Here is a 26756-nt window from a genome sequence, read left to right as displayed (position 1 = left end):
AACAGATCACAATTGGCTAGCTGAGGAAAAATACGGAATAAAGTTAATTTCAAATCAAAACACTGTAGTTTCATGTGTTAAGTGCCTATGTTGCTGTGTGCTTCCCCCCCCTCCCCCTTACTGTTCATTGGGTGATTTCTCCCTTCTGTTTTCCTATCTGTCCTCAACTACAAGAGGAACCCCAACAGAGGTGTCTTGGATTTTGTTGTCTCCACACCTCTCTTGGCAGTATCCACTCCTAACCACCTTCACAGAGCAGAGCATGTTGCTGGGGCTCACTTGCCTGACAGACCTCATTTTGTTCCTGTAAACCTATTTTCCAGCCCAAATTTGTACCTGCTTTGTCACCTCCCCTGTTTCCCCACAAGTGGTCTGGAACCTTAAGGCTCTGCTGTATTCATTAAGGGGAAGACCTGCCAGTGTCTACCATCTCAACACGGCTCCCCTGGGAAGGAAGGAGCATGCTGGTGCTTGCTGGTCCCTGCACATGCTTAACTCCTGCACACACTTAACTTAAGCATCGCCCATCTTTGTCAAACAAATGCTTTACCTGCACAGCAAGAGGCTCTTTTTCAGTTTTCTCTCTGACTGGCTCACAGCTGAGCTTGAGAGACTGCCAGCCTCTGGGCTGTCTTACACTTACGGTGCTGGCCTAGAGCTCTCCCAAGCCCTGTATGGAAAGCCTGCTTCCCTAACATTTGGCCACACTGAAGGCCAGCCAGAACAGGACCGCGTGTGTAGGTATCCAAGAACTTCCTTGCATCCAACTAATAGTTACTCAAAGAAAAAAAAAAAACACAAACAACAACATGGGTATCCATTCCAGAATATTTCCACTCCTGTAAATTTCTGATCTTTGCCTGCTGCTATATGAGAACTTAAATCGAAGCCGCTACAGTGTCTAGTATCTCATGTCTAAAGTACATGGAGCAGGGAAAAGGAAAGGTCAAGTTAACAAGTGACAACTGAGCATGAAGTCATATGACTCCCCTGTTAAATGCAAGCAGCCAGAATCCCTGAAGCTGTTGCCAACAATTAGTAGTCAGCTATTCCACCCAGGGACAATCTACTGCCTTATTAAGTCTAATTGCCATTAGTTATCTGATGGCTTAGGCTGGGCGGTAGGAGATAAACCACGCAGGGAAAAAAATCTATGTGATGGCTTACAGACTGGTGTTTTCAACTCTGATTTCCAGAGAGCTTGCTTCACCACTTCTTATTTTTTGAAAAACCCTGAGTAGCACAGATTTATTTTAAAGACTGAATGCTAGGAAGTCTCTGTCATATCAGAGGATTGAACCCTAAAACTAGAGGATCACTGTAACACAATCTTCAGGACAGGGAAATAATTTTTTTTTTTTTTTTTTTTTTTACACTTAAGACTATTAAAAGACCTCCAATCTGTGACTAGGCCAGTCACAAGGTTTGGAGTCTCTGAGCATCACCACATCCTGGCTGGGGATCCCATGGCCCAGCCTTGTTCCCACGGCTGAAGGAAAACCGAACCCTTACATATCCAACTTATGTTAAACACGAGTGTTGCTTGAGCAGGGCAAAACAAGACAGAACCTCCTTACAAGTACTTAGCAAATCACAGCAAATTCTTCATTTACTAAGTATGTATAGAAAGGCACCCAGCTATTAGTGAGTCTTCCTCAATTAGATTTATTTTTAACTGAGGATATTCTGACACCTTTTTAAGAAGGCTGAAGCTGATTCTTCCAAAGGATAGAAATCTCTACAATCTCCATTTATTAACTACGAATTACAGTTAGAGCAACCAAAATGATTTATGGCATCGCCCAAGTGTGTATATATAAATATAATGTAAAGAATAAAGATGTGCATATATGATAAAGTACACATGCACACAGAAATAGCTTGATTGTACATATATGATAATTATAGATAAAATCCAGAGCTACAATAATTGCCATGGACCAAAGCTAGAAATATGTTCAGGAAGGACCACAAAAATCAGTAGAAGATGGATTCACTGACAGTTATTTGAACAAGAGGATATATACCAGGTGAAGGACAACACTATACTTATCCCAGGCTTGTATTTCTCTCTGAGATCCCTTACGGTCTGCTCTTAGAAACAGGATACTGGTCTAAACAGCATGTGGCATGACCTATGATGAGTGCTTTTAAGTTTTTTCTTTATATCTCTAGGCATGTTTGTGTAAATATTTACAACTTTTTTTTCCTCTATCTTCTATTTTTTTTAAATTGCAACATCCGTGAAATGTTCAATTTTCCTAAAGCCAGATGAAGCTGAAGTTCCTTTTAACATAATGCCAATTTGAGACATTCTTGTTGTTTACTTGCTTGCTGAAGGAAAATGAAATACAAATCATCCGTCTGATTTTAATTCTCCTACCCAGAGCTCCTTAACCCAGATAATCTACAGTAGAAATAACCAAAGCAATTGATTTGGCTTAAATGTCCTCAACAAGACTGCATATTTCTACCTTCTTTCTCATGTCCATCAGCTTTGCTATAAGAAAAGATGCCCAGTGAGAAGCATAGCTGAAATTGTTCAGACTTACAGTGTAGGTCATTCATTACTGTGAAAGCTCACTGCAAGTTGCTTAGACCCTCCTTGACATTATTTTACATATTACCAGTCTGAAGAGTGTTTTTACCTGGTACAGGCTGGCAAGGTGGTGTTTAGTTTTGATCAAAAAGGGCTGGTTGACCCCTGGATGATCCACATCATGAGCTGCAGCAGCTAGCAGTCCAAGCATGATGTCCGATGGGGTGAGGAAGTTGGCAAGCTGAATCACACATTAATCACAACAAGAACACAAACAGTAAACACTCCCCCCTGCCCCCCCACCCCCTTTGGCAGATAAACAAACCAGCTGACATCATGGCACTGCTCAGTTTTGTAGGAGTACACAGATGTCAAAACCAAAATTAATTGTGCTCAATCTTTTTGAGGCCATTATTAAAAAAAAAAATCTATAAAGTATATCAGACTACCTTCACATGTTACAACAGCTTGTATTCCTTATCCTTTTATTTTTCAGGACAAGATATGGCTTGTTATATGAGTGTTTGAGCTTAGTCTAAAAGATTCAGTTTAAAAAAAGGAAGTAAGTGTACAAGCAGGTCGGTATATGGTAGCATCCATGATAAGGGCTACGCCTCAACATTTAGCAACATCAACAACACATCATGCTTCATTTTCTAGTACAGCATCTGCATCTGTAAAATGCAGAGTTTACAGACTTTTGAAATTTCAGACTTGGCTGTTGAATATGTCAGTTCAAATGTTGGTATTTTTTTAGAGAACATTATTTGCTTCTCTAACTTCAGACATACAAATTTGAAAACCTGCCCATATTTTTTTCTATTATACAGCTTATCATTCAGAAGCTTGTGCAGAGGATACTCTTGCAACAGAACCAGTCAAAGGTACTGTGTGCCCACTTTTGGTGCTCCAATGCCATATTCAGTACTTTACAATATTGATGCGAGGGGCTTATGCCCTGAAGTGACTGATGCACGGGCAGGCATTGCCTTCTACTGGCTTTGCTGGGAGCACTGCTACCCCAGGTGGAGGGCTGGTGCACCCTGCCACAGCAAAACTTGCCAGAGCTCATATAACAGCACTCGGATACATCATCTGCATGATGGGAAGTGATTTCAGTAGCTTGCTTGGAGTGTCTGGAAGCTGTAGCTGACTTTGCTACTGACTTGTTGGTGACTTCAAGTACACAGTCATTTTCTGCTATCTAAAAATAGTTTTTGTTGTTGTTTTTGACATTTGCTTGGTTTTTAATCCTGAGAAAGCAATTTGAGAATTATCTGAAAGCAACATCAGCGTGGAAGGCTGTCATTACCTTGGGCTCCCTTAGATAGCAGTGCATAGCTTGTGTGACGTCAGCAGCATGGACAGCATTGTGGTACGGGTTTTGGCTGTGGTAATCTTCTTGAACCATAACTGGGAACCAAAACAGAAAACAAAGACCTTTTTGTCTCTGAATTCCATGGCCACAACTGGCAACTGGACTTAAAATACAATTTGGGGTTTTGCAGTCAGCTGCCTATGGGGTTTCTTCAAATACCTGTAGCTTACTTAGACTGGTGCTCTTATTGGGATACCTTCAGAAAAAAAAAAATGCATGAAAGGATTTGTGAGGCCCACGGGGATACACTGGGTCTAGTTCATAAATCAACTCTTTCTTGCCTTAGTGAAGGCTCTCATTCAGGAGTAAAATAAATAAGGAAGAAAGGCAAATTTATCCACAGCGTCGTGTAATTATTTAGGCTGCTGTCATACGGGAGTAATATGTCATTACGGCAGTACTGCCTATTTTACTGCAGCACCGGGAGAGGCCCTGACATCCTGGCACCATTTGCTGTTCAAGGACTACAGTTCAAGGCATTCCCACAGAAAATCAAAAGATAGGTCATTTGGTTATTTGAATCAAAATATTCTGTGACAACCACACGATGCTTCGATTTTAAAATACCAGTCGTTCTTGCATATCAGTTTGCGGAGCTTTAAGTGTACCATCTGAAGACTGAGTGCCACTCCGTTAACTCTCATTTTGCACTAGCACAGGAAACCACTGAGGTTTGTGCTTCAAGCTGATCTGCTCCTTGCAGCAGTGCCCGCACCGTCAGGGGATCTCGGGGCAACACAACTTGAATGGTGGAAGCTGCGTGTGGCCTTGCCCAAAATGCTGTCCTTGACACCATCAAATTGATGAGACAGAAAGGCAATGGGCAAAATTACTACAGTGCTTACCTCCAGCACGGGCCATGCCAGAGGAGTCCTAGCCTTCAGTTTGTTTTCAGCTCATTTGAAGTTATAGTCAGTAACCCTTTAAACCCTAAGTAATTCTGGCTCTAATCTGAACATCCACCTTGTGTCAGGACACAGGAGCTAGCAAAGGCAGGGAGAAGTCATCTCTCTCCACACTGGAGGAAAGCCATCCAGAAGTAACAGTTGTGTGTTAGCAAAGAAGAGATCCTGCCTTTGAAATGCTGTCTGACAGTCAAACAAAACGGCATTCAGCTGCATTCAAAACATGATGCAGAAAGCAATTGATTTTGGCCAATTTCTTCTTTTGGTTCGCTGACAGCATGGGGCTAATATTTCTGTTGGCAGTAACAGCAGCAGGGGCTTTCATCAACACTGTTCAGTGTAGACAGCTTGATATAATTTGTTGAATTTTGCACATAAGCTTTTAACTGCCCTGGGTCTCAGTGGTCTATTAGTCACTAAAATAATGTTGCTGTACCACAATTGTATTGTGCACGGGTAGGTTCTGCAATGAGTGTCTGCCTGTGTGGGCCTTCTCTGCCTGCCACATCTCTGCACGACATACATTTTTCTAAATCATCAGTGAAACTGTAGTACTGGGATGTTTAAGTCCAATACAAAGTCTTTTAAGTTCCTCCACTGACTTGACAGGTACTGAACTGAGTGTCCAAGTACCTGTAAACTGTACGCTAATATGCATCACAGAAACGTTTTACTGAAGTAATTGTAACAACATTGTGATTTTACATAACTAGGCGGAACAAGACAAGACCTTTTTTGAGGCTCTACTTTAGCTGTAACCTGCATTTAACAACAATTTGGAGGTGACCACTTACCTAGAAACCTATGTAACGTAACCATATCTAGCTGGAAATGGTGAATAAGTCCATGCACGTTGAAGAGGTGACAGAGCAGTGTTACGAGACTGTTTCCTAAAAGCAGAGACGAACAACTCTCAGATTCCTTTAAGATGTAGTTACCAACCATGCAAGACTAAAAATTTTGGTAGTTTCCTAACTATTAGTCAGCTCCTATCACCTTAGCTCTCATCATATCTGATTAGATGATACTCATAAAGTAGCTTGTATAAATTACTCCCTTATACAATCAAGACTTGACAGCATGGCTGTATCAGTGCCATTCTGGTGTCCAGTTGCCATAAGGTTGTGTTTGCTATTATCAGCACAACACAGAAGGCCAGTTGACATAGTCTCAACTGGAAAATTTTTGACTAGATTGTTTGAGAACCCCATCATCTTCATAATCCAGGTTACCTCCAGAAATGAAAGAAAGAGTGAAGGGTTCTTCTGCCACATCAACATGCCATATTGTATTAATTAATTAATTAATGAGAATTCTGCAGCTTGTAATTAAAGTTTTTTGCTTTATAAATGACTGTACAAACATGTACATGATCTACATACCTTGCTCACCTACAGTTGCATCTCACAACGATGATGCAGACAGGAAAAAATGAGTTACTGCATTTACAGTCTCAAGTCCCACTGTAATATTGATCTTACTGTGAATTCGATACTGGCAACATTGACAAAATTGAGCCTAGCTATCAATTATATATCGACTATATTATACTATACATACACACAGTGTTTAGAAAAGTTTGCACCGCGTAATTCAGTACCAACATTTCCAGAAAAGTTCAGAAAAAACCCCAACCAACCCATACAAAGTTTAAGCAATGTCTGAAGAGAGTCTTTTCTCATTTAATATAACTCGGGAAAGAAATCAAACATATGTATGAAGAGGACATGGAAACTTACTTGGCCTTGGCTACTGACTAGAGGCATAGAAAGGTAATTTAGAAGAATTATGTTTTTACCTCCCTTACTATTTGCCATCCTTTCCACTCTTCCCTGCCAGTCACTCAGCTAAATTAACCTCTAAACCAACTCCTCCTACATCACCTGCTGCAGCTGAATCTACTTGAATTGGGGGGTGAGGAATGGGGAACCTAATTTCTTTAAGCAATTAAGAAAGGCCAATGGTGTGATTGTGACCTCTTCAGCAACTACCTGACTAAGAGGCACTGCATAGACATCAGTGAGGATGTGCTGTTACAGGCATATATTTAGATAAAAAGTTTCACAAAGTTTTAGTGTCTTAATGACTTTTACTATTTTTCTATCCAAAAGGTTGACACAAAGCATGGATATGTTTGGTTAAAGGTACTTTATATTGATAGAAATTGACTGATTATCAACATACCAACCAATGTATCTTATAGGTCTATTTTAAAGTAGCTTTGGAGTTTCCCACAAAGGGAACTGAAATACTTCCTTGAAACTAATAAACAATTCATAATAAACAAGCAAAAGGTGATCATAATAAATGTAAGAGATTAGATTAATACAAAAAATACACTTTATAAACATTATCCTATAGTTCTGAATATTCTGGGAAAAGCCTGAAATGTTCAAGGGTATGATTTTAAAAGGAGTTAATTGTGTCCATTTTTTTTCAATAATCTAAACTTGAAAAGTTTAGCAAAATATTACTTAGGAATTTTTAGGATAGTTGTATATAAAAAGATCTTAAATATATATACACATTTCTTTTGAAATTACTTACCATTTGTCAAGCGGTCAAACAAGAAAATGTCAAAATCCCACATTCCCACTTTGGATAGCATATGCTAGGAAAACAAATTCAAAAAGGCAAATGATAGACATATCAAACTGTAAAGCAGATTTAAATTATTATTCCATATTAATCACAGGATCAGTTCCTCCAACTTTAAAGCTTTGTTCAGGAAAGGTATAGACATGTATTTGAAATATCAGAAGCCAGGAACCAAATTTAGTTACACCGCATAAAAGTATCACTTGCACTTTTAACTGAGGAGGTTTTGAAGTTGACACTTAAAAAGGCCTCAAATGGAGCTCAAAACATGGAATAACATAAAATGTTATGAAAATAATTGCTTTTACTGCACAACTTTTTTAATGTTCTTTCATGTCCCCAGATCAATTCATTACAAACTCTCTCAGGATTTTGTTACAGTAAAACACAATCTTAGATCTCATGGAGAATATGAATGACATTTTGATAAACAGATACACAAGTACAGTTTCTATGAACTTAGAGTGCTTCTGTGAAGCACACTCAGCCATGCAGAAGGATCCATCATTGCTACCATATGCAGCATTTTTACAGCTGCATCAGTTCAGCTGAGAGATTGAGACTGAACTAACTGTATGACGTATACATATATGAATCGCAAATGGGTGTTCACTCCAATTGCTTTGTCTATATTCAGACCAGTTCTGGATTCTCAATTATTTCCTAACACCTCATACATAACCTTTTCCTGCAGAGAATAAAAATTTTCTAGGCACGTAATCCCAGTGCCATCAGTTTTGTTAGCAATGTCATTAATAGGAAGCATAAGAGCTGCAAAATTATAATATTATGACTATCATGAAGCTCTATGCAGTGATTGTTCCCTGTTTCTTAGCCTTCGTCATTATGGCGTTTCTTGTGGGTTGCGTAACAGCTGCTCTGGACCAGCTGTGAGACAGGGGCTTTTTTTTTTTTTTTTCTTTTTCTGAGTGGATAAATTAAATCTTGTGTTGACATTGTACGTATTTAAATCAGTTACTCAGTCAGGGATACTTCATTTAATAAATCCAGATTATAATTTCAATTGAGAGAACCTGAAATTTTTGAACAAATTCAGACATTTTCTTGTTGCCTTGAGATTAAGTTTTTAAAGTTGTAAATATGAAAGAGGAATGGACAGTACATTTTCTGTTAGACAGGCAAGTAACATGGGTCATTTAAGAAACATCAACCATACACTTGCGTACCTAAACTCTGAAACAAAACTGACACTCTGGAATATTATTAAAAGACATGGAGATCTGGAGACCTGTCTTACCCTTGCTTGCCCAAGGTAGTCCTCATCCAGCAGGTACAGAGAGGCTTGTGGTACAATTCCACGCAGTAACCGGGATGCATGGAAATACCTCTGAAAACTTAACAGTCTTTTCACCTTTTTCTTGGTGCCAATTTCCCCTGAGAGTGTTGTATCTGTGAAAAAGAATCAGTACAGAAACCATGAAACCCAAGATCAAGGATGACAGTCTCAATTATATAAAGAGAAACAGCAAAAAGGCTGTGATAACGATAACAGAAGTCATCAAGTTCATGTTTCTTGCCAATCCTTATGAAGGGGCAGTATTCAAATTCCTATACTTCAGCACAGTATATTTGTTTAGTTCAGAAAGAAAATATGTCCCAGTAGACAGAGCACTAATGTAGGACTTGGAAGGTCTGAGCTCAAGAGACTGCCTGCCACACTCTTTAATGTGATCCAGGCTAAATCACCAGGGGTGTAATATATCATTATTATGTAATATATCACCTAACCGTAGATGTGCAGAGGAGGCATAAGTGACAAGGCAGAGTCAGGTATGGGAAACCTGCTCCCACTCTTTTGTGCCTCTGTTCTGTATCTATAAAACCGAAAATAGCATTTCCTTGCTACTCACAGGAGGGTCATGAAACTACATCAAAATTGCACGGTACTAGCATACAACACGATCAACTTAAACCTTAATGGACACATACCAGGAGGACTGCAAACAGTAAGTACTTTTTATTTCAAATCTTATGGAAAATGCATATGCTAAAACCAAGGTACAGGAAGAGGGAGGTGAATGGGATGAAGTAGAAAACATCCATATGGCTGTTTGAACATCTTATCCTTCTGAATGGTCTCTTACAGCATGTAATGAGGGAATTAATATGAAGCTACAGACAGCAAATGAGACAAAGGACAGGCAACTGTGCCACTGACACAGCACCACGAGTGGTTGCAGGTGAACAAATAGAAATCATTTTTTGTGATCTGTAATAAAATGATACTCCTTTTTGCAGGCATGCAGGCAGGAGGCTTCTCTCTACAGACAGAGCTTAGAAGTTAAGAGCACTTCCTTACACAGGGCAGTTTCCTACTCTCATGTTAAATTCACAAAAAAACAAACACCAGAAAACCAGCCACACCAAAAAAGACCTCAAAATACAGTCTGAAAGCACAAATGCATGAACCAGTTTTGGAAGAAGACAGAAAAGAGAAAAAGAAGCAATAATAGGTTAATAATTATCCTTCTTACATAGTAAAGCAAATTATAAATTAAAAAAATATTTCAGTCCTCCACTTAGGAAAGGAAGCATATGCAGGCAATTCCTTCATTTTTTAGTTACACAAAAGAATACGTTGTTCTCACTCAGTATCAGGATAATTTTAATTCCCTAATGCTGTATTAGGAAATTTTCATATCTGGCTAAATGTGCCACAAAAACCAAGGTAGTTTTTACACAGTGATTAAATCTGTGATTAGAGTAATTAAATTACTTTATTGTTAGCAAGAACAATATGCAGGCTTCCTAAAGCTGATAGTGACTTAGGTTATTCCACCTGAACTTTTAACAGAACCGCACATACAGTTGCAGTGTTTTCATTTTGTAGTCTGGTATAAGTTTTGGAAAAAGAGAGGACATTTGTTAAAGACTATTAAGATTCAACAGAGTTTTGTTGATGAGAGGAACATTGTAAGAAACTGAAGGTTAAGCACTCCTTTCAGAGAACAGTTTTGATTACTTAAGATAAGATGCCACACAGTAATTCACTGGATTTCAGATTTAAATAAGAGCTCAGGAAAAAATGCCCATGAACTGAAGATGTCTCTCTCTACTTTGCTATTTCATTTTATATATAAATGCTGAACATTTTTTCTGCTATGAAATTAAAATATGACTTTGTACACTACTTTTATGAGTTTAACTATTCTGATAGTTTTGTTTTTTTCAGAGAAGCCATTAGTTTGTTTGAACCTTAGATGGTTCAGTGCTTGATTTCTCCAAGAGCAGATGTGAACACTTTCTGTAGCAAGTTTCTTCTGCATCTAATCCAACAGCTATCAAACATCACAGCTATTGAGTGACAGAAAGTCAGTAACAACCACCAAAAATGTACTTACAGAACTCAGTAACAATAGCTAAAGTATTTTCTTAGACCTGTCACAGGCTTCTTGTGGGCCCCCATTGTGTTCATAACACAAAAGCACACAATAATTTTATTACAACTTGAAAAACCAAGAATGCAGACAGTAACAATGTCACTACTGTAACAGCCAGGAGGTTAGATTTTCACTTATCCTGTGCCAGTACCTGCCTTAACTCTCTCTCACATTTTAAATACTGGAACAATTTCATGGCTTATTGAAAGGGCGACTAACATAGGTGCCTAGTTATACAGTGACACATGGAAGAACTGTTAGACTTTTTTTTGTTTGTTTTTGTTTTTTGCATTTCCTTTCACTTAGAAGTGAACTTCTAAGAAGTTGCTGGCATTCAGTTTAATTCCCAAATACCAAAACACTCTTAAAATTAATTCCCTTTTAAAACTTGTGTCAGCTGTTTCTTGACTTCCCAACTTTCCTAATTCCATCTTTGCCCCAAACCAGTCACTGCTTCCAGGTAATGAGTTTATATTTTAATGTATGGAAAACTTCCCTTTTGTGCATTAAAAACAGGTAGTTGCTCCAACTAATTTTTTATCTGAGTTTACATCTGTTTTCTCAGTTAAATACAGATGACTGAAATTACTACCTGTTTTCCTTTACGCTTCCTTTAAAACTCAGATGTGCAGTTCCTATGGATGATCTAGAGGTGAAGGTTTGGGCAGAGTCCCAACAAGCAGCTGTACGCTTGAAGAAGTGCATATTTTATTCTGTGGATTGCCAGGCTATTTCAGTAGCGCAGATAATACCTACCAAAACACTAACACATCAGGTTGAAATAAATAAGTTCTTACTGTGAACATACTTTCTGAATTGAACCATTAAATTTGTTGCTGCTGCTTTGTTATATTGCTCCATAGGTTTGTCACAGATCTCAACTGAAATGTAATCTGTGGACCACCAGCAGACAGCGCCTCTGAAACAGGACCTGCTGCTTCAGATGAGCACTGTATGTTATGCAAAAAAGGTTACCCCCAATAATCTGTTTTCCTGTATTTCCATTCTTATGAGAAGGAACTCATATTACTGATCAAGAATGATAGGAAGTGTATTTTCAAAATGGGCTCTTGACAGAACAGTCCAAATCCTGCATTGCAGCTTATCCACATGCTTAAGAACTATCATGTTAAAACCACGTCCACGGTCATTCCAGCCAAACCATGGTCATTACAGCAATAATTGATCTGTCTATGAGTCATAGGAGTCATATTGCCGTGACCTTTAATGGGTTACTACGCCATCCTCAGTAATGTACCTCATTATGATGGGGCCTTGCATAACATTGGTCTAACACTCTCCGAGCACAACACCCGATCATTACCGTCTCATCAGCCCTCCCCGAATCAATATTAAACCAAAAAAAGAAAAATACAACCATATAAAACAGAGAGAAAAAGGATGCTTAACACACAATGGCAAAAAGTGAAGCAGTTCAGAGTGAATGCTGAAATTCTGTCTTTCAGCTCAACAACTGGGACAGAATCTTCCAGTAGTGAAGAGCCATTCCTAGTGTACGGGATCCGCCAGCTGACACAAAAATTGTGTCTTAAGATGAAGTCTTAAGATTGCAGTCTTAAGATGAAGTTAAAGGTTTATGTGAATAACAGTTACACTCTGAACATACCACACCTTAATTGACAATTCTAAATTTCAATTTAAATTGTGAATATAAAATTTTGATGATTACACCTGATGTAAGTCATTCAAAGACTTTGAAACTTATGGGTTTATTAAAAGCTATTTCTAATTAGATTAAAACGAATCAAAAATGTCTTCACAGACACCAGTCAACTTCAGTTGTGGAACTAGGGGTACTAAAATGTATGCTATGTTATCTGGCTCAGGAAAACAAGCTGCAAGGCTCACATGGGAAGGATTTAGTAATTATGTGCAATTTTGAAATGAACATGAAAGACAAGCAAGAGCATCTTTTGTTTATACGCATAAAACTTCCCTTGAGAACAGTGTTTATCTTTAATCATTGTTGCAACTTCTGAATGTTTTGTTTACCTAAAAAAGCATCACACGTCTCTCTCAAAGATGCACATTCTCTTATCCTGTTGAGTTACTGCCTAGCATGGTGGTTGGAGAATCCCGTCTTTGTATACTGAACAAAGTCATTGTAGGGATTGTACCTGCATGTACCTATACATTTACAGAAGTGTCCATATAAGCTTTTGTCACAAAGCTTAACATCTGCTTTCAAAAACACAGCTTGCCTCTGCTCACAGCGCATCTCCTGATGTGTTTTAGCAGGCAGCAAGAGTACTTGCACTCTTCATTAGGTCATTTGACATCCATATCATGTGTATTTGCTACCAGATCATGGACAATTTCTGGATACTGCATGTAGACTTCAAGAGGTTAATAAGCTACAGGAATCAATGGTTGCCTTCTCTTTTCTAACACAGCTCCTCCAGTTACATAGATCTGCTTGCCTTAACACAATCTACGGCTCTCTACACCCCAAACTCTGTTATTTCAGGGAAAGAGGTTTCCTGCAGTAGGAACTGCTACGAGTTTTCTTTCAGATTTCTTTCACATTGCTGTGCTGCATGTGCCCGCAGGCAGCATGAACATAAAAATTACAGAGGTTATGTTAACAATGGTTGAGTTAACATCCAGAAACGATCACATAAATCAAATTTGGACAAGGATGTACTTAACTCTACACCAGACGTTCATTACAGTGTTATTGTTCTTTTCAAGTAAACAAACTTGGTTACGCATTCAAATAATGCCTGTAAGTTTTCTTTCACAGCATCTCCTTTTTTATTTTATTGCACCTCAGTGCACAATAAAAGCAGGTCACTCAGCAGTATGAGTGGATAACAACAGGCTTATTAATTTTCAAAAGCCAACTGATTCAGAAACAGAAAATGTTTTTCCTCTTCTTTCTCAAAGGATGCAAAATAAAACCAATATATACAAATCAGGTCCTCAAACATCTGCTTTTGACTCATATTATTTAAAATACCCTGTCCCCCTCTTCTGAGGATGTAAAGACATACAGTACTCATCCACTGCTCTTCACACACACACACATATATATATATATGTACACCTGAAGAATCAGGTAGGATTGCCAGCAAAAGTGCTGAAATATCTGGAAGAAAGCTGGAGGATCAGGTCAGCAATTTACTGCCCAGAACGTTTGCAAATGGAGAGGGCCCTGCAAAGGGATTTGTCTCTGGTCCTATGCACTGGGGAAACATTTTCCTGCACTGGTTCCTGGTTTGACAGCTGACTAGAATGCATATATTTAGAGCTCAAGATACATTTAATTGACTTTTGAGCAATAGTTGGTATTTGTCCTTCGATTTTTTGGTTGTTTTTCTGGACTAATCATGCCAAGCATTTAGATCACCTTTTCTGAAGTCTTGTTTGGCATACCCAATGCATGATGTGGTTACTAATTTTTTTTATAAAGATGAGTGTGTAACACTGAAGACGGAAAACCAGCTTGTGTGAGAAACTGGTAAACAGGTTTGATTTAAAAATGGTAAGATTATACCAGTACCAATTTGATCATCTGAATTTACATTGGTCACTGCAACTAAGACAACAGAGATGAACACCTTGCGCTATATAGTGTCTACGGATAAAGAAGTGCTGTACTGAAAACTTGCAAATTTAGAAATCCTAAACAGACTTCCTCAAACTAGAGAGGAATACAAAAAGTTTTTATAAACATTGTGTTTTCACCTGCTCCTCTAGCATTTTTTCAATTTTTAAGTATGTTAGAGTGGAGGATATACCAAGTCCTCTGTGAAATGTCTCAGAAGCTAACAATGCACGTAGTATTGCAAAGATTTTCAAAGACGTTGAGTCTAAGTAACAATGAGATTTTAGGGGCAGGACTTATTTGTCCTTTTCTATTTTTTTTAAAGTACCCTACCCAAGCCTTTTTTGCTACTGTAGTATAATTATTAACTGTACTAATATCCAAAATATGTAAATGTAGGTGAGTAATGACCAAGTAAAATAAATTATTTCATTCACTGTCTTCTTTATCCTTGTAATAAGTAAACAAAACATGATGTATCAAAACTTTTATAAGGAAGTATGAGCAAATTGTGTTCTCTGCTCCTTGACTTTTGATAAAATTCAATTTTAGAGGTCAAGTGCTTTCTGTTAGCTGCCATTGTTTGTATGGGTTACAATTGTATTATTTCTCTTTAAATGGGTAAACATAGTCTTTCATTTAGGAAGAGGCTGTGAGAAAGAGTGGGATTCTGAACAGAGAAAAGCAAATAAACCATCAGAAAAAAAAATCTTAAAAATTTTCCAAGCTGAGTCAAGATTCCATTCTTCAACTACCTGCATGATTGCACAAAATCAGTGAAGTGCCCCGTTTACAGAAGAGGTGCTTGTATGCTTCTTTGGATAACATGGTTAATGAAATGTGAGAGGTTCTGGGACACCAATTTTCTAGGTCACCTCACTATGGGGTTTCCTCCTCTTCAAACATTGTGCTTCAGGTAATGGTGGCTTGTAACCGGTCAGTTTCCAAACCATAAAGTTCCTGCACAATTGCTGGCATCTTGAAAAACACTAGTCATATAGCTTCCCTCCACCCTAAAACATATTGCTTTTGAGAGTGTTTGCAAGAGACTACAGAACTATTATAAAAATTATCCTATTACACCAACTTCTGGAGAAGCTAGGCTTTCAGAGGCCAATTAAGTAACAGAATATTAGTCTTAACAACAGGAAGAGGAATAGATGATATCCAAATTTAAGATGAATGTTTCTCCTCACATTTTACAGCCTTTATTGGGGTCATCAATCATCTTTATGCAAACAAACATTTTGGCATCTCTTACTAAGCCTCCTACAAGCACTTAGGAAATGGTATGTTGTGTTCCGTTTCACCACAAAGTCTTTATCATTTCAATATGAAACTCCACTTTGCCACTTCAATCTTTGTACAGGAGTACAGTTGGAACCTTTTTTTTTTATTTTATTTTCCTAAAACTGCAAATGTTCTATAGCTGATTATAGTTTCTCTAGCAGGAAATGGTACATCCCCTCTCCTTTCCCTCTCCTTCAGAAAAAGCAACATAACCTGTAATAACAGCAAACCTAACTTCCATTTATCATCTTAATGATCCCTTCTCCTTGTTCTTTCTTTTCCTCTGGTCATTTGGAAAGTATCCTCAGTGTTATCTTCAGTACACCCTTTCCCTTTGCTAATCAGGGAAAAGAAGGTGGGGTGGCAGAATGGGTCACACATCATTTGGAAATTTTTAAAGGGACATTCTTGGTTGAATTGAATCCTAAATCTGTATTAAAAAATGTTACAAATCTGCATAATCATGCCAGTGTTCATTAAGGCTTTGTGTCTGCAGCACAGCTTTTTTGTTGTAGTTGTTCTGCTTGCTCTCATGAGTTCTTTTGAAGCATTCATAACCCCAACTACTGCATTTTGTTAGCACATGAAAACACATATGTCAATCAGTTTCACGTTCCGGCTTTCATATTCTACAAATGAAAAGCAAAAGCTAAACAAGGAACATGAATGGCAGGAAGTAGAATATACTTTTCAGACTACCTTTTTATTAAATTTTGCCAATAAGAACATTGAAAAACAAAAAAACAAAACCAACAACAAAGATCAAAAAAATCCACCCCAAATCAAAAAAAACTTTGTTATTTGATTGAAGGAGGATGGGGGGAAGACATGGAAGGACTGGGATGATTTCTAGAGACATGAGGAATTTTTGAGTGTGAAGTGTTACCAGAAAAGAGTAAACGATCTCCATGCTGCCACACTATTAAGAGAAACTCAATTCCTCTTTCTTGAATAGGAAACTGAAAGCAAGGCCATAGGCTGACTTCAGTTCTGGAAATATTCTTGTCATTCAAACCAGACGCAAGCTAACCAGATTAAGAGGCCTGTGTGCCTTCAGGATGTTGATGAGTATCTTTTGGATGTGCTTATCCATGAGGAACTAAGGGAGGTATTATGTAGAAATGATGCAGACCTCATGAGATCTCTCACTTTCTAATTTAATAACCATCTGGAACTTTGGACTCATCTCCACAGGCTGGGTTGGGATCCGAGTAATCCAATCAGTCCTTTAAACTTCCTCACAAGACTTTTAGTGTCCTAATTTAACCCGGGTCAGAAATATCTAAAAAGGCATCTCTCACTCCCACTTCCTTTTCTAGCCAAAGGCAACAAAACAAGACAGTTAACCAAACTTTTTTTAACCTCATTCATTTGGGTTCAAGTTACTTGATGGTTCAGTTTTGGGTTGGTGGCTGTGGTTAAGTTTTATTTTCCCTGGAGATGGGCCCTACCTGAAAGTCTTGGAGTTGTTTGAAATCCAAAACCAAAAATGAATGTAAATTTTGCAAATGGATCTTTCAGTAGACAAGCAGAAACCACAGATTCAAACATCCACAGACTTTGGTTCTTTGAGATGGAGACTTTTTCATGAGTTCATATCTTTCCTTACTAACCCTGACAACACTTTTCATTTCTGTAATACCTAGTTCATCACATGCTGGCATCACCTTATGCACAAACAAACTGAAAAACAGAGGATTTGGCTTGACTTAAATCAGACTGCAAATCAAGGGCAGAGACTTAATAGTACCTAATATCACTATTAATCATCATCTGTTACTACAAACATACAATCTATACTAACTTCAAGCAAAGCTTAAAACGTGTAGGTCGCAGGTCACATACTGTGTCCTTTCCTTGTAATCCCTCCTATATCAATACACAGATGTAAGCTCTGCCAGACACTTTGATACTGTGGAGATATACTGTGGATAAAGAAAGGGATAACTGATACTGGGACAAAAGCAAAGTGTCCCTAATGCAGAATTTTTCAGGAAAAGTTAAAAATGTGAGCAGAAACAGTTTTAATATTTCTCCATTTGATACAGAGAAAAACTTAGTATAAAAAGAAGACAGAAACCAGAGAATCACTGTGCATGTCTTAAGAATTTCCTTGTCTTTTGATAAAGAATGACAAGCAAATTAATAAATGAAAAGTTATTCATCTGCCATGTAGCTTGCTATTTTGTTTAATTTAATTTGGCAATAAAACAAAGCATCTAATCTAACTAGAACATGGCAAGGTCTTCTTGGTTAGTGCTGCATGCCCACCTACAGCTCTAGGCTTATCACAGGGAATTCCCTCAAACTTTTAATTAATGCAATGAAGAAATGTACCATTGCAGTTACCAGCACAACTCATCATGGGATAATGAAATCTCTCTTAATCAATGTACATTAGTCACTGGAGGGATCTGGTTCAATGACTCACTGAGCAACTTTCTCAGTCAGAGAACTGAATTACAGCTGCCTTACTACTATGACCCTTTATTTCTGAAATCCAAACCATGCTTTGCTAACAGGAAAACTGGATCAAGTTAGTTTTCACTGCAGAGGTGGTTCAAATTCTAAATTACACTGCACATATTCAGATTAACTACTCTTGTCGAGCAAATGCATAAAGTTTTATTTAATTTACAGAAATGCAAAAATGCCAATAAACTGCCAGCATTAATTTCAACTGCATTAGTTTCAGTTACAAGCTAGATCTACCAAGTTCAGAGTTAAATTTTCTCAAAATTTGTGAAGTTTTGGTTTGGAGTCAGTATTACACAATTTATACATTATATTCAGCTGTTATATGGCACTTAATACTTGCCTATTCCAACCCATTTCTCCTTCTGGAAAACAGAGTTTAAGTCTTTCTTTTTTCCACCGCTCCCATTTTAAGGAATGTCTTACTTGCGTGAACGATAGCTCTTTCTCCATTTTCCTATAAGCCTACAAGGCTGCGCAAAGCTTGTATCCTTCCATTTAGGAGAAATCTGTAAAGTCTGAATATTTCATAAGCTCTCTTGTGAACAAGGAACCTCAGGTCTGCCATGTTCATCTTATTATTATTTTTTTCTGGGGTATAGCTGTGGCCATGAGGTGGTCCCCTTGCCTTACTGTGGCAGGATGGGAAAATGGAAAGCCTTCTCTGAGTCTTCATACAGGGCTGGCTAATGGAGAGAGGAGCTTCCCCCAAAGCTTCTGGCCAGGTAGCTTCCCCTGAAGCTTCTGGGTCAATGCAAACATGTATCTGGCTGGCCATGCAGGTCTTCACACATTGCAGGCACTTACTCAGGTGGCTGTGGTTCCCCCCAACACAGAACATAGCAGATGATCTTGGTGGCAAGGAGATATTTCACATGTAGTTTTGAATTCCAGAATTATCTTACAGTCCCAAAAGCCATGGGTGCAACTACATCTCAAGGAAAGCTTGCAAATAGGTCCAGTAAAGACAGGATGCTAAAGCCTTGCATCTCCTCCAGATAGGATCCTGCAAAATACTCATGGTCCTGACAGCGTGGCACTGACAGGGTGAAATAATGCTCACCAAGTTTCTATATATTACAGGGAGGCACTGGAGGAACATTTAGATGGCATCACAGACGTTAGCTCAAACAGCAAGAAGCTAACATTAATCCAGTTGGCTTTGATTATGGCTATAGAAGATCACATTTTGAGAACACAGGAAGTTTTCCTATCCAAAAAGACTTAACAGTGTCTTAAATTACACAGCGACTTTACTACAGGAATCCAGAAAAAACAACAGATATGGCCTATTCGGTGTTAACCCTTGCTAGCCACAGTAGGGAAAAATCCACTAGTTGGAATCTGTAAGCATGTTCAAAAGGTTACATCTAGGTAATACTGTGCAAGATCTGATTGCAATGTCCTGAAATCTTTTAAGAAAACTTTAAGTCTCCATTTAAAAGTGAGCTTCAGTGTTTTCCTGTACTTTAAAACAAGGGCAGTACTGTTACTTGGAATAATATTTCACATGGTATATGGAACTATTTAAACTCCATTTGTCTGAATTGGTGAGAAGCTGGAATAATATTTATGATCCACTTCTTTATAACTTTTGAGGATAACTACCATAAAATTTTCTCTGCCTCATCCCTCCCTTACTGTAGCAGCTTTCAATATACAGTTGCTGCCTATCAGTTATTGCCCCCAAACAATTATAACATTGTGCCAAAAATTCACTGTAAGTATTAGGTACTGTTAAAAGAAATGCAGTAGTGACATTTATACATATTTCATTAGGATGTGTATCACCATGTTTTTTGATGTTTACAGGATATGCACAGAAGAAATTGATTTGACAGATGGATATATATAAACAAATAAAATAGAAGCCTGTTTACTTTCTGGCAAAACTCATCTGTGTGCTCTGACAGCAAGCATCTTCATTTACCTGTAGGTCACCAAGTGAGCCAGGCACAGTGAACTTGCCATCTACAAAGATGGTAGCCTTGTGCCTAGAAATCTCACTTCATTTTGGACTGAAATAGTAGTGGTAGTGGCTACTACCACTGCCCAGGCAGAAAACAGTAAGTACAGAAAAAAACTGAACACAATAAGAAATCCAAAATCAGGATCACTGCTTTTTCTTGCAGAGATCACGATCAGCCTTAGTGGCTTCTTTCAGATAAAGGACAAGCAATAAGAAGAAAGAACAAAGCTACATGAAAAACTGGCTGCCCTGCCCACGTAGGAGCAGAGGTGCCTGCAGAGAGAGGCATCTCTTTTTAAGCTCGGCAGCCAGAGCAGAAGAGTTCGGCAGAGTGCCCTGCTGCTCGTACGATCAAAGGCTGAGAATTCATCAGTCCTCTTTCCTCCCGAGCCTCTCCCTAGAATACCCCTGAGCAACACGAGCACTTCCCTCAAGCTGGCAGGACATGGAGGATGGCACGACTCATCTACAAGGGATAAAAGCAAAAGCCCTGTTTCCAGAAAAAAAAATGCTGAAAGTTTCTTTGGTTTCTTTAACCAGGGAGAGGAAAGAACATACAATGAGAATTTTAAATAACATGCATGTATTCAAAATAGAAAGGAAATAATGAATTCATTTAGTCACGCAGAAACGTGAATATAAATTCACTTCTACTTCATGAATGAGAATTGTTTTTATTTTCTCTTAGTCTTTATAAGGGCATCAACAATATTTCCAGCTAGCCTAAAACAGTTTTTTCTTCCATTTTTCATTGGCAAGCTAGGACTAAATTATCCTCAGAGGTCTGCTCAACCAGTGTGTTGTTCCCTGTTTGTCCTGGGAAATTTTCTGGACACATGTTATCCTTTATGCCTTTCTACCACAGCCATAGCAAGCACTCTGATGGACTTACGACCTAGAAAACACCTTTTATGAGCAAGGCTGAAAGCAAACACTTTGCCAAACTGCAGTACTTTCTTGCCAGCTCGTGCGAATGCAGCAGATCAGAGCCCAAGTCCTCCCCTTCCTATCAGCTGCTCCTTCTCCTGATCTCCGGCCAGACCTTTCCCTTCACAGCTGGTCTTCTTCTTCCCCTTTCCAGCCACCTACTTGCTTTCTCTTCCCAGTTATTCTGGAAAGCATTTACAGAAAGAAGATTTAAAACTTTGTTTTGATAATTGCTTTTTAATGAAAAACATAATCGCTGGAAGATTAAAAATGTAATCACTAAACAAACTGTTGGAATTTCAGTCTGTTTTGATGAAGACCGTGAATAACTTTTGTTTCAGAGGTTAAATGGAGTGATCTGTGCTGTACATGGGGACACATCTAAATTTGCCTGTGTCTGCACGCAGGAGTTAGTACAGCATCCAGACAATGCTATAAGGCCCAAGACTTAGTGCTCTCTGTTTTTTATTGTATTTATTTACACACTGGTGACTTGGCTTGCATCAGTATAGAGAATTCATTAGGTGAAAAAAAACAAACCAAAACAAAAAGCAGTATCCTGATTTTTTTTTCCCCTTTTAAATTTACCCTCTTTTATTTACAACAGTGGCAAAATAACTTCAATCAAAATGAGGTTAAGATTATTTTTAACAGATGTTCACTGCTGGCCTGACCCAAAATCTATTGACGTCAATGAGAAGACTCCATGGGGCTTTGGATTGGGTTCTAATTGTTGGAAAAATTAATGTTATTGTAAACCACTGGTCAGCGCTGTCACATGCTCCCCTTCTGTGCCAATTCTATATGACCGGATAACAGACTCGCATAAATCTGTTCCAACTGTTGGCTAAGAGGCTAAAGGACATTGGGGTTTATCTTTTTAATTCTGAAACACCCCCCGCCCTCCCCCCTCCCCTCCCAAACACGCTCCATGGCACTGTGGTATTTACTTGACATACTCTGCATTATGGACACTATTCGTGTAATCAAAACATTTCACAGTCAAACACTACGTGGAAATAACAGAATTATTAATGCTGACTGCATGGAGACAGCTGAACAACAGATATGTATGAAATGAGATACTTCCATTCATGTACTTTCAATACTGATTTAAAAAAAAATAAATTTACACATGTTTTTTAAATTCAGTCGCAAAGGAAGGGTTGCACTTACTGTTAAGAAGACGGAAGTCTATGAACGGGTAGGAGCCGCGGCGCTCGGAGAGAACCCCTGTCTGACCTCTCACCCGTGCATCTCCTGCAAAACACAAGATCCCCAGAGATGTTAGAAGGGGCAGCTGCTTTTCTCCACTGTTTAGAGCTAGATCTATTTTCTGTTCAACGTGATGACGAGATGCTCCTCCAGTGGGAAAACTAAGGACCAAAAAAAATCATCTCCCATGACATCCCTGGGTAATTGAGTAAAGCAGTACAGCTGATCCTCTTATCGGAAAAAGGCACAAGAAAAAACGTGTTCTTCCTACTGAACAGCTTCTTGCCCTGTGAGAACACTCTCAGCGCTTCAGGAGTACGGTGGAGATTTAGTGTTTTTGTCCAAAGGCCAGTTGGATTTTCACTGTCACAGCATCACACATGAAGGGCTCAACCTTGGACTTGGCTTACAGGCCAGCAGACCTCCAAAGCTGTGGGACTGGTCTCAAAATCATTAGATGATGAAAAAAAATAATAGACCCAAAGTATGCGTTTTTTTTTTTCTTCTCCATTTTGTTTGTTTTTGTTTTACTTTCTGCTCTTTGAGCATTCTGGAAAACATCAGCTGCCTTCTCCTCATACACAGAAGCTGCTTTATTTAACCAAAACCTGATGTTCCTGATTATTCCACAAATTTAGTATGTATACTTAAGCATTATAAAGTGACAATACGATGGTAAGAATTAATATCCTTGTGTAATTCATGTTGATTAATACCTGACTTGCCATGTAGCATTGATGAAATGAATAAAACTCATTTGAGAAAGCAAAATGCTACTCAGCACGTACAAGAGGTACAAAAATCTCTTTCAAAGCAGATAGGAAGTAGCAGAAGCAGATGTCATTTTAACGTTTCTATGACTTTAAATATCTTGTACAGTAATTTCCCCATTTCTTTGTGTGAAAATTCGTAAGATGAACACCTTAAATATTCTTAACTAAAATTAAGTTTGGAGATTTTAGGGATTTATATTAGAGTGCTGTAGTTCTTTCAATACCGATTGCTCCTCCACAGGAGCACAGACCGTCATGTTGAAAATGTACCCACGGTACTTCCAGACAGCTCACTCTGCAGGCCTCTCTCTCAGAAGTTCACAAAATTATGAATTATTAGTTATTTTGAATTGAGCTTCCTTTGGGATACAAATGCAGTATCTGACTAATATAAACAAAAATTATTGAAGAATTTGGCTGCTAGTGCTAGCTTCTACTACTTATATTTCAAAACAAGAAAACATCTTCCAGCATGAAAGAAGGATCTAGTTATATGCTGTTATTTTTTCTAATGCTCACTTAAAATGTGCTTACAATTACGCATAAGGGAAGAAAGCCAAGCAGAATGATTGACTATCTGAGGTGGAGAAAAACTTCTGTGCCCTCTAGGGGTCCTTAGAGGTACAAAAGACAAGAGTGTGCACTCAAATTAAGAATACTTCAAACAGAGTCACTTTAGATTAAAAATATGAATGTATTTTCTCTGATCCTTACTTTTGTTTTGCTGTTTTGTTTCTAGAGACAGAACATGCGCTCCCTGCATCCAGCTGCCGCCTGCCAACCCACAGCTCTCTCGCTAGCTGAGGAACCAGCCCCAAACTCTCCAAGCTGCTGTTGACCCCACTTACCCCTTCTGATGGCAGGGGGTGCAAACCTCTGCCTGCTCTTCAGCTGTTCAAAGGTATGATAACAGCAGGGGTCTACCTTCCTCAGCAGTTTCAAATCATGTGCAACTGTGGTAACAGAGGCATATAAACCTATTCCCGAGTCTTAAAGGGCAGAAGGGTGGAGCAAATGGAGTTGGTAAAATGCTGAAGCGAGATCCATCAGCACTCGTGAATCAGAGCTCCCGAGCCAGCACCCTTATCTAAAAGCACTGCTCACTACCACAGGTAGACCCATCAGATTGGCTGATTCACGCAGAAAAAGTAAGAATGGCAAGCATATGGTGCACATTATATAAACCAAAAAAAAAAAAAATCAGGCAGGCCTGAGCCTGTCACTAATACAAGAATCAGCAAATTAAGAACGGGTGTAAATTCAGAGCATGCCTTGATTGAGGCCTTTGTTTTTCTGTATGCACCAATGAATTAACAGGAAACTGCAAATAACCCCCTGCATTAACAGACTGATAAACATGTCACTCCTGACTAAATCAACAAATATTTTGAAAGAAAAAAGAGAAATTCAAACTCCAAAAATCTGAAAAAAAAAAAAAAACCCACAGAAAAAAACCCATCAACCATACAATACCGTAAACCCAGAAAGAATGATTTTCTCTCTGGACGTGAAAGAGAGAGAGAGAGAATAACAAAATCATACATGGTTATGTATGGGAAACCTGCCTAACTCTCATCTTAACAGTATGATTCCAAATTTTGATGAGGAGAATGTTAAAGGTAGGGAGACAACTGGAATGCAGAAGAAAACACAGTGTGGGCTTGCCAAAGGTAGACCATGTAAGATAAAATCTGATATTGAATTACCTCAAATAAAATAGCTAACTGTTAGGCAAGAGAGAAAAACAACAACACTATAGTGTATTTCAGCCATATGGACTTCATCAAACACGAGAGAAGGCAAGAGATAAGTACAAAAAGTGTAAGTTGGAAAAAGACTAAAGGCAAGAAGATAACAAGGTGCACTGAAAGGAAACTTCTGCTTAGGAACAATTACTACATGGTCTTTAAATGATTCATACTAGGAAAAGTCTTAAATGTTATTAATGATCTTAGTATAGAAGCAGGAGAGAACTAACGAAAAGTTTTTGAAAGATGACCTGAAATAGTTAAGGACTATGCATGATGACCAATCATCTTGCTATCAGACCCACGCTTTTCAAACTAAGAAAATGGGAATGAGTTTTAACCAGCAAACCTGAGGTCCTGAAGTCATGGAAAATTACTTATGTTTCCTATCAACTATTTTTGTCCTTTTACATTTTTTAGACAATAGAAGTCTGGGTTGTGTCTAGCATTACAGGAATCTATAAGCAAAATAAATCTGTATCCCCACTGGCATAGTCAAAGCCACTAAAACCCTTATATTCCAGGATCATTAACTTTACCCTCAGGAAAGGCAAGTTTCTGATGAGTCAAAGATGTTATCAAGTAGCTCTACCTCATCAATCTGTTATTTCAAAATACTTCGCCAGGTGCCACCTAGTCTCTTTCTACATCATTAGAGAAAGATTAGTTAGGAAGTGGTGGGCTAAATCAACCACACCTGCCTTCCTCTATTTTGTCTTGGCGCACTGAATTGGAAAACTTTTATATTCTTCTCTATTACTTTTAATTACACGTAAGTACACTCAGCAGAGATACTAAAAGTAGGGATTGCACCAGATGTGTATCACACCACATGGTTTTTAATTTCTGAGAGGCAAGGGCTGTTAGCGGCAACACACCAGACTCTTGCTTTTTGACAGATGACCTCTGAGGGGAGCTTTCATCAGGTCACCAGACCTTTACACATCTTTGCTCTCCACCTTAAAATCAAGCTAAGCAATTGTTCTGACAATTTATACAATTTGCAGCTTTAGATAAATAATCCTTTTTGGAGCAAAAGGAAGGATTCTGTGGAAACAAGGCAGGAAATTTTGACAGCTCATTGTGTTCCCAAGTGAAACAAACAGGGTGAAGGGAAACGGCAAGGGTACAGGTCCACTCTGGCTCCTCTGGGCTGAAGTTGTGTGGCTGGAACATTTACAGTCACAAACACAAAGAGCTGTGCCCTTGCTGCAGCCAAGCCACCACGAGAGCTTCCAGCGGAGACATCTCCCGGTGGCTGCAGCACACTTCGGTTTTACTTTGTCCTCATTAAAACAAACAGATAAGAAAACAAAGCAAACAAACCGAAGAAAGCTACGTTAGGTAACAGGAGCCTGTGTGGCACATTAGGTAACTGATGGCACGTGACTGACACGCATGGCAGCCTGCAGTCATGGGAAAATCACATGTGGGGCAAGAGCCACAGGGCTACGGCACCAATAGGGCAGCGTGGCTTCAAGATGGGCAAAAGGGTTAAGAGAAGAAGGAGGCAGCTCTGAGCCGCCTCGTACATCTGGAGAAAAGAGCCATCTGCACCGAGGAAAACAACTTCTCCAAGGCTTGCCTGAAATGACGTGGGATTCAATTTCACTGAGCAAGCACAACAAATTAAGAGAGAAAACAGGGCTATAGCTGGGACAAAACAACTAAGCAGCTTCATGCAGCAGCAGAAGTCGGGACGAGCCATCTAATTATTGATTTTATTTAGTATACAGCTCCATGTGGTAAGTCAGAATACCACAAAAAATTCACAGGAGGTTACAAGTATTTATTCTAGTCAGACTTTTCTACAATTTTCATCCAAACATTTCTTAAGCTGACTGCTTTAGGACACATCCTGCAGTTGCTGAGTGCTCTCCATAGAAAACAGAGGGGCAGTAATAAGGCCTCTAGTGGACTCCACAGAGTCCCCGGCTCTTTCACTGTTTCAGTTATGAGAAGGCTTGGGA

At 38.7% G+C, this 26756-nt stretch overlaps 1 protein-coding gene across 4 annotated transcripts in view; it reads right to left on the bottom strand.

Moving 5' to 3' along the window:
* Nucleotides 1–26756, bottom strand: part of PDE7B (phosphodiesterase 7B) — a 179577-nt gene that overhangs the window by 12663 nt on the left and 140158 nt on the right. For all 4 annotated transcript variants that reach the window (XM_083831910.1, XM_083831911.1, XM_083831912.1 and 1 more), the window contains 6 exons: nucleotides 22227–22310; nucleotides 8679–8830; nucleotides 7370–7433; nucleotides 5617–5712; nucleotides 3852–3952; nucleotides 2649–2780 (listed from right to left, as the gene is read on the bottom strand). In XM_083831910.1, coding sequence (XP_083688036.1) covers nucleotides 2649–2780; nucleotides 3852–3952; nucleotides 5617–5712; nucleotides 7370–7433; nucleotides 8679–8830; nucleotides 22227–22310 — 629 coding nt within the window. The remainder of the gene's footprint in view (nucleotides 1–2648; nucleotides 2781–3851; nucleotides 3953–5616; nucleotides 5713–7369; nucleotides 7434–8678; nucleotides 8831–22226; nucleotides 22311–26756) is intronic.

This window comes from Anser anser, assembly GCF_964211835.1.
Source record: "Anser anser genome assembly, chromosome: 3".
In the NCBI taxonomy this organism is placed as follows: Eukaryota; Metazoa; Chordata; class Aves; order Anseriformes; family Anatidae; genus Anser; species Anser anser.
The sequence above is the reverse complement of the archived record's forward strand: the minus strand, read 5'-3'. Positions and strand labels throughout refer to the sequence as shown.